Raw genomic sequence first — 9,400 nt, 5'->3', positions numbered from 1 at the left:
AGAGAGAGTGAGAGCGAGAGGGAGCGAGCGAGAGAGCGCTCAGGCCAGCTAACAGGAGTGAGTGAGCCGGCGAAACCGGTTCGCATGGGGCAGGTGACAAGGCTAAGAGAGAGCGAAAATCGATCAGTGTAAGGCCGAAAAGACCCATCTTCCACTCTCATCTCTTCATGTCACTGTCACCAACTGCTGTCACTCACTCACTCGCTCGCTCGCACACACTTCGCCAGCTACTTGTGCGATCTCGCCCTCTCGCTCCCGCACTCGGACCTCTCTTTCGCCCGTGACAGTTCAATCGGCTCTCGCGTTAACTCTCCCCGACGTCGGCGCTGCGATTCCGAAGTAGTCAACTAATTCAGTCGTTGCGCTCGATGTGAACAGACGTGCGTGTCGGAACAACAGTTGCAAATCAAACACGAAAGCATAAGCCAAACAAAAAACAGCAAACAGAGAAGAGAATCAGAAGAATCTGAGCAATCAGAAGAATCAGTGGCCCAGTGTCAAGTGACCTAGTGACAAGTGTCTTAAGCGAGTTGCGATTTAGCACCAAGTCAAAACCAATGGCCCTGGAGGATCGCTGCAGTCCACAGTCAGCGCCCAGCCCCGTAACCCTACAAATGCAGCACCTTCACCACCAGCAACAGCAGCAGCAACAGCAGCAGCAACAGCAGCAACAAATGCAGCACCTCCACCAGCTGCAGCAACTGCAGCAGTTGCACCAACAGCAACTGGCCGCCGGTGTCTTCCACCATCCGGCAATGGCCTTCGATGCCGCTGCAGCCGCCGCTGCTGCAGCAGCTGCTGCGGCCGCCCACGCCCATGCTGCTGCACTGCAGCAGCGCCTCAGTGGCAGTGGATCGCCCGCATCCTGCTCCACGCCCGCCTCGTCCACGCCGCTGACCATCAAGGAGGAGGAAAGCGACTCCGTGATCGGTGACATGAGTTTCCACAATCAGACGCACACCACCAACGAGGAGGAGGAGGCGGAGGAGGATGACGACATTGATGTGGATGTGGATGATACGTCGGCGGGCGGACGCCTGCCACCACCCGCCCACCAGCAGCAGTCGACGGCCAAACCATCGCTGGCCTTTTCCATCTCCAACATCCTGAGCGATCGTTTTGGAGATGTCCAGAAGCCGGGCAAGTCCATGGAGAATCAGGCCAGCATCTTCCGCCCCTTCGAGGCGAATCGTTCCCAGACTGCCACGCCCTCCGCCTTCACAAGAGTGGATCTGCTCGAGTTTAGCCGGCAACAGCAGGCTGCCGCCGCAGCCGCTACTGCGGCCATGATGCTGGAACGGGCCAACTTCCTTAACTGCTTCAATCCGGCTGCTTATCCCAGGATACACGAGGAAATCGTGCAGAGTCGCCTGCGCAGGAGTGCAGCCAATGCCGTAATCCCGCCGCCCATGAGCTCCAAGATGAGCGATGCCAATCCCGAGAAATCCGCTCTGGGATCACTGTGCAAGGCGGTCTCGCAGATCGGACAACCTGCTGCCCCAACGATGACCCAACCTCCGCTGAGCAGCAGTGCCAGCAGCTTGGCCAGTCCGCCTCCCGCCTCCAATGCCTCCACCATCAGCAGCACCTCCTCCGTGGCCACCAGCTCGAGCTCCTCCTCGTCGGGTTGCTCCTCGGCGGCCAGCTCTTTGAACTCCTCGCCCAGTAGCCGACTGGGAGCCAGTGGATCCGGAGTCAATGCCAGCAGTCCCCAGCCGCAGCCAATCCCGCCGCCATCCGCCGTTAGCCGAGATTCCGGCATGGAGTCCTCGGATGACACGCGTTCCGAGACGGGATCCACCACCACAGAGGGCGGCAAGAACGAAATGTGGCCCGCCTGGGTGTACTGCACCCGATACAGCGATCGTCCCAGCTCAGGTTAGTATCTATGCGATTACCTAGCGTTTAAGTGGGTCAGAATGAGGCTTCGTCGGGCACCATCTTCAGCGTTGTCAAAACAAGGAAGTCCCAAAGGTTCGGTATAAAAAAACGATGTGAAAATGGTAAATGGTATATGGTTACATGGGGACCACCCTTGGGGAGCGTTATGTTGGCGGCAGCCTTTCAAGCAGCTCTGTTTTGTGTCATAAATCCGAAGGACACTGCCACAATTAGGCGACACGCGGACAATGGCAATGAGCCCGAATCTGACTCCCATTTCTATAACCATGCCCATTCCCATTCCCATTTCGTATCCGAATCCGAATCCGATTTTGGGCCTCACGCAGTGCTGCGCTGCTTTTGAAGAGCGACACTTTATGTGACAACATGTAGCGCATAGGCAGCGCTTGTCTATCGGAACTGTTAGATCCTCGGGTCGAAGGTCACCGCTCACGCACACACGCCACGCAGAAGCAGCGACCCTAAAACGCGCTGACGATTGACAGGGGAAAAGCGGGTGCGGGGGAGATGTGATGGCGGGGGAAGCCCCTTCGAAAGGAGAAGAGTTTTTCCATTGACAAGCGGAGATTTTCCTTGCAGCTCTTCTTAGATCGTGTGTTAATTGACGAGTTAAGTGCTTTTTTATGGTCGGCAATGGTTTTTTAATTTGGTGTCGATGCAATCGATGGCAGCCCATAAGCGAGGCGTTGATGGCCCCACTCCGCGGCTAGGAATTAATCAAACGATCTCCACTTACTGGCGGTCAATTAAATTATAATTTACAATGTGTGGAAATCTAATAAGCACTTCGGATTGCCGCGGTCCCGCGTTGCCAATTAGCCGGTGACTTGGACTTAGTCGCTAATTAGAGAGTTGGCTAGCTGGCAAATCATTTGCCTAAAATATGCCGTAGACCTTTGGGTTCGTTAGCTCGCCGGAGTTCTACTCTTCTCTTCCGCTGACAGCTGACAAATTGAACACTTCCCCGCCAGCACGCGAAAGGGAGCTCCAGCTCCGGCCGAGGAATTCCGCCCAGACATATGCTAATTGAATCATTAATATTATTAATAGTATGTGGCGCATTTATGCAAATAGAACTAACGTATTTCTCGTGTTTTTGTTTATTACAGGACCCCGCTACCGCCGCCCCAAACAGCCAAAGGACAAGACCAACGACGAGAAGCGTCCACGCACCGCCTTCTCCAGCGAGCAGTTGGCCCGCCTCAAGGTGAGATTCAGTTCCTTTTTCCATATATGGTTTTGGTGTATACCCTATACCAATATCCATCCATATCCATATCCAATTGCCTTACGCTTGTTGTGTCATATTTGCACCAAAATATTGACACCGCCCGCTGCTAATGCATCCTGGCCACCACATCCCGTCCGTACTTAACCAATTAGCCACGCTCGGCCGAAACCGCAAATAATTGATTTTCCCTACCTGACTATACAACATGGATATCCTTGCCATCCGAAACTCATCCAGCATTCCATTTCTTCCACTTACAGCGGGAGTTCAACGAGAATCGCTATCTGACCGAGCGGAGACGCCAGCAGCTGAGCAGCGAGTTGGGCCTGAACGAGGCGCAGATCAAGATCTGGTTCCAGAACAAGCGGGCCAAGATCAAGAAGTCGACGGGCTCCAAGAATCCGCTGGCCTTGCAGCTGATGGCCCAGGGATTGTACAACCACACCACCGTGCCGCTGACCAAGGAGGAGGAGGAGCTGGAGATGCGCATGAACGGGCAGATCCCCTAAGCGCTGACCACTGGTTACCCATAAGGGGTTACTCCTTCTGACGGGGGCGTGCAATATTCGAGGGCGTACAAATGGTTTTCATGTGATATAATTGTAGCGTACATATGTTTTTGTATATATCTCTAAAAACATATATATATATATGTATAACCCTAACCTAGACTAAGATCCATCCGTAGCGAATTCGAGCTGTAAGTTGTTGGCGTATTTATTTAACCACCCCTGGATAGCCGAAAGTATTATCGTAATCACCCGACACAAAGCCTTTCGCTATCGCCGCACTACAAAAGCTTCGACCTTCAGACGTTTATTCCTACTTAAAAACTATCTATAGTTATTACTCCCTATAAATTACGCGCTTGCAACCGCTCTGTAAATTAAGTAACTTAACAGTTCCCTAGCCTAATTCCTAGTTTACACACTTAAGGATTGCTATGAAAGAGTATTTTAGTTTCTAAGCGAAATGTTAACGAGCAACTAATAGCTGGCAAATGCACCTAAGAAAATAACAACGAAATGTTTGTGCTAAAGCAGGTTCAAGAAAAGAAAATTAAAAACAAAATAAAACAATTATGGAAAAAATTAAAATGCAATTGGTTTCCCCTGGGAGTTGGAAATGTGCAAGATTAAAGGAAAATATGCCACCCATATATCGGAGGACATGCGGTCTAATCGGTGGCCTTATTTGTACTTTGTGTTGGGCGCCATTATCTTCGCTCCGCTTTTTCATCTGTCACATCAAAGGCTATAGAACATTAAATCACGAACACTTGTCGTCGGGCGAGGGTGCCGCTAATTGCACAATCACATTCCGAACCAAAATCGGAGGCCGTCGCCGAGTAACGGCAGCTCTGGCTCTTCGATTCCATTCCGTTTAATTAAAGCCAAATCCGCGCGTAGTATAAACAAATATCTGTGACGAGACAGAAGCCCAACAAACAGAAAATAAAAATGCAAGACTAAAGCGGCAGGGAGCAGTCATCAAATGATTTATTGGCACAGATCTCGCGGCGAGCGGCGTTAATTTGCTGAAAATAAATGCAAAACGCGAAATGCAATGCAAAATTGTGGGAGGGGGCGGGATGAGCAGCTGACATTTACTGGCAAGCGTTGATGTGCACATACGATACACACACGCACATGCACGGCTGTATGAAACGCATATGAATTGATGCCAAACGCTAATTGCACAGCTTGAGGCTCAAATCCGTTCGCATGTCTCGAGGGGTCTCGCTTTTTCAGTTATTCAGTTACTCAGCCTTTTAGCCTTTCAGCCAAGGCGGATTCAAATCGGCCGAATTATAGAGGCGCAAATCCATTTGTGCACGTAATGAACCAATTAGACAATTTGCCCATTAGCAATACACACAAACATCGCCGCAATCTGTCTCGCCATCTGTCTATCTGTATCTGTATGTCTGTCCGTCGGTCGGCTGTATCTGCAAATCGAATTAAATGGAAGCGGAAATCAAGAAAACTTTTTTATTAGGCACTCTGTACGTTTGGCGGGTATATGCGGATGAAGTAACAGATCGCTTAAAGCTTTTACTTGGGAGTATTGTTTTTGGTTTCACTCAGTTTACCTCTAATCCCAACATATATTACGATTTCCCTCCTTTTCGAAAATTGAAGATTAGTCAACAAGTGAAAACACTTTCTAAGTCTCAACTTTAAGCAACTACCAGCAGTAATCAATTTCTAAAGATTTTATAGCCAGTGTTTTATAATGTTAAAAATATATAAAATCCTTAACCTTTATTATGCACTAAACAATTACATTGGTTGTGTAAAATCACACTAGCGCGCTTCGTCACTACGCGTACTGCCCTCTACTAGGCAGGCTCATTACCATTATGAGCAATTTGTAAGCTATCGCGAACCACGGTTTTTTACTTTCCAAAGCTACTTGGAATATTATGAGCTTTATGATTACTATAATATTCCATAGAGGAAAGCAAATAAACTACTTAATTTATATCTATCGCATTAATTTACCCCTTGCAAGCTTTGTTAAAGACCATGTGAGAGGCACACTTTCCTCGTGTAGAACCTAGTATTTTGCACCGTTTAATTTAAATCGTGCCATAAGGTTCGACTTAATTCTAATGAATCACTTCCAATAGCAGTATTGATTCATCGATCTGATTGTTAGTGCCGCACGACTCTATCAATTTAGTAACGATGGGGTCACCTGTAATTGATTACCTGCAACTTAGCGTGTGCAATGTGTGAGTAATTGCCGTCTAATAGTTGGGCCAACAAAACGAAGGCAAATTATATACCTGGCGATCGATTACCAAGGGAACTATTGAGATATCATCAAAGCATGTCGGGGTCACCAAATGTCAACTAGGCTCGGATCCAAATCAGGGGGATGCTCCACGGAGTCATTCTTTTTACAGCGCTTTTTGTTTGCTTCGATATCAAAGCAAACACTTTCAACACTTCTAATTAGCAGAAATTGCCAAGTGACACACTAAATTTCACTTTCAGACAGCTCAAGGAATGGAATTTCAATTGCGCATACAATGTACGGGGTATTTAGTTGGGGATGCAGATGCGCATAAATGCGGAGTTTGGGGGAGCGATGCGAACGATGCGATCCATCGAGCGGGCTATTAAAAAGCCACAAAAACACATATGCCATATACACGGCTCCATAAGTCAGTCGTCTGTATGGGCGCAGCTACCCCTCTTAGCCCGATCCCCATATCCATCCCCACCGTGATTTATGCCCCTCCTGACGCTGGCTACAAATACAGAATTCAAACTACACAATCTGCACCGCCAGAAAGTTATAACCAAATATTTTAATAACTAAAGTGGATTCGGACACTTGAGAGGATCACCTAAAATAATTCGTCCACTTAAAAATTGTAGTTATTTCATATAAATAATGCACTTACCTTTTATTGATACATATGAAGATTTTAAGTATACATTGATGTATCCTAATTTCTCGCTGTGTGCAGATGCTGCTCAAGATGCCGGAGTGAAAAGTAGTGCCCCTTTTGATTTGGAGACTACGGACACGTGTCTGCACCCCCATAGCTCCACATCCCTCATCGCCAGAGCCGCCGGAATCGCTAATTGCGCTTTTTGGGTGGTGCACTTTGCAGTTTTGTCGCCTTAATTGCCACGATGCCGGCATCTAGTAAACGTCCAAACGGGCGACGGCAGATTTATTTGGCCCATCGCAGCGCCACTTGTTTCCGCTTCGCTTTATCAATTGATTTACGAGATATATGTGCATATGTACGTACGTACTGACTCCCCGATGGGCAAAGCATATGATGGAAATACGAAACAGTCGCACTTAAACGTTACGATTACGAGCGCCTGATGTTCGCCATTTGCTGTCAGTGAAACTAAATCTGAAGCTGGAGCTGTTGGCATTTCATAATCGCTGCTGCTGCCAGAGTTCCGTGGAAAGTGCACTCAATTATGGCCAACAGACAGGCGCTCCAAGTCGCGGGCCAGCTCTCCCGCTTCTTTTTTCTTCACTTGGATACTTTTACGCTGCGGCGCTACCAATGGCATGAGGAGTATCTCATGAGTATCCCACATTATGGGCTGCCAAGTTTCAGCTTCAGCTCCAGCCTAAACAAACATTCAAATGGCTCACACACTTGGCTCGGATTTGGATTTGGATTTTCAGCAGAAGTCAACGCCAACATGGCCAGAGAGGCAGGCTGAGTCTTCAAGCCCTGGCATCATCATCTCCTTCAACTCGAGACGTCAATGCTCTGTTGACTCAACGCATTTGATCGGCCTGCGTACGGATCTTTGTTGCTGTGTATCTTTGTATCTTTAGTAACTTTGTATCTGTATCTGTATCTGCACCTCCCCCCAACGCTCGAGCATTTCCCCTTAGCTGGCGCTTAGCACTAGCCAAATATTTGAGCCGCGCTTGTTAACCCATTGTAATTGATTGTCTTTCGTTAGGCGCATTCTGCATTCCGATTTTTGGAAGCGGACTCCGTGAGCGGTTACAATTCGCTGCCTGCTAATTGCCCAGCTGCTTGCGCCTTTGTTTGGCCGGCGATTTGCACCTCCTCAGCTGCTAACTGCTCTCAATGCCCAGCTAATTGAGTTGGTCAACACGGGCGCCGCGATTCGACATCAATGGCTCAGAACTTCCAGCTTACCATATATGATTAGAGGCAACAGTATCCATCCGGTAGAGTATCTATGGGGCATTCAAACTTATCTGAGCGCTGATAAAAATGGAGCACGAAAATGCAGTTGTGGTTTAAGGAAAGTGCTTGGTAAATAATACTATAAAATAAGTAAATAAATACAATTGTTAAACATTCACTTGAAATTCCTTTTACATTGGTCATTTTGCCAATTTTCCGACCCAGTGTCCATCAAAAGCTTGGGAAAGTTTAATTCGTTAACTCTCACTTCACTTACCCCAAGGAATGGGAAAATACTTAATAAAAAACCAATTCTTTAGGCAGAAAACTCTTCAGCGGCGCCTTTAGCGGTGTGTCCCCGGATGTAAGTACATAATTGCGGCCATCAAACAGTCAAATGAATTGAGCATTGCGTTTATGAGCACTGTCAAATGGCCATAAATATATTATTATTATTATATTATGAATAAATGCATGTGAATGGGTGAGAGCCAGGACTGCCGTTTATTACCCGACAAAAAAAGATACACCCATGTTCGAATGTCTTTCTGGTTTTCACCTCAGCGGTGGGTCCCCAATGCAATGATGACATTATTAACATTATTTTGTGCTTATTAATGCCTAATGGCAAAAGCGTAAAACGAACATTATTTCGTGTATGTAAATGTCATTGAGGTGTCCGCTGCCAGGTGGTGGGTCGCCACGTCGCCAGGTGAGGGAGGAGGAGCCGGTTATTAATTTGAACCGCGGGTCAAGACGTCGGCGAGCCAAAGACTCCGCCTAATTGAAATGCACCAACAACCTTGCAACTGCGGGAATGACTGACTGACTGCATGGCTAACTGGGCAAATGGCCGACTGACTAACTGGTCAGAAATGCATTAGCCAGAAGATACGAGAACGCAGAGGTGGTCAATGCCAGGGAGACAAATGATGCCCAACAAGGGGGCCCACCAAAAAAATCGCACAAAAACAACCTCTCCGATAATGACAATATTTTGGCATTTGAATATGACAAACAATAAGGCTCGAAAGACGCTACTTTCGGATCGCAGCGAGTGCTGCGGAAGTCCTTCATTTATCATGCGATGAAACCCGCGTTATGCGAAATGTTTTCTCGTTTTGATCCGGCCAACATTGCACCATTACGGATCGCCGAGGTTTTCGGGCCTGCAATCATATATCAAAATCTCACGTACACATGCGTGTTAGGTTGGTGGGTGGCCCAAAAGTCGGGGTTTAATTAATCAAGCCGGGCAAACACGGAATTCGTCCCGTTGGCAAAGTCAATATTTGCCCAAAAAGAAAACACGCCAATTAAAGGGAAATTCTGTGCGCAGCAATAAAGCATTTGTTGCGTTTTCGATTATGGTACTATATATGCAAAGAATTGTTTGGATTAGCATACATTTTATAAAAATTTTTAACAATTATTTTCCGAAAAGAGATACAGCATTTCATTTATGTACTTACTTAATCCGAAAAAAATGGGAACTCAAAATGATTTCGACTATTGAAACCTATTAAATATTTCTTAATATTTACATTCTAAGAATATTTTACTATAATTCCAATACCTTAGAGTATGTCAACGTCTCAACTACCCTCTTCAACAGCTAA

The 9,400-nt window shown here is 47.1% G+C and overlaps 1 protein-coding gene across 1 annotated transcript; it reads left to right on the top strand.

The window, feature by feature from the left end:
* The first annotated feature begins 313 nt into the window (after positions 1-313).
* LOC6734012 (segmentation polarity homeobox protein engrailed) lies at positions 314-4,230 on the top strand. The gene is made up of 3 exons (XM_002081017.3): positions 314-1,878; positions 3,012-3,109; positions 3,394-4,230. Exons 1-3 carry the CDS (start codon positions 558-560, stop codon positions 3,640-3,642), a joined length of 1,668 nt encoding a protein of 555 aa, XP_002081053.1. The 5' UTR covers positions 314-557; the 3' UTR covers positions 3,643-4,230.
* Positions 4,231-9,400: the final 5,170 nt, after the last annotated feature.

This window comes from Drosophila simulans, chromosome 2R, assembly GCF_016746395.2.
Source record: "Drosophila simulans strain w501 chromosome 2R, Prin_Dsim_3.1, whole genome shotgun sequence".
NCBI lineage: Eukaryota > Metazoa > Arthropoda > Insecta > Diptera > Drosophilidae > Drosophila > Drosophila simulans.
This window is presented reverse-complemented; position numbering and strand designations above follow the sequence as displayed.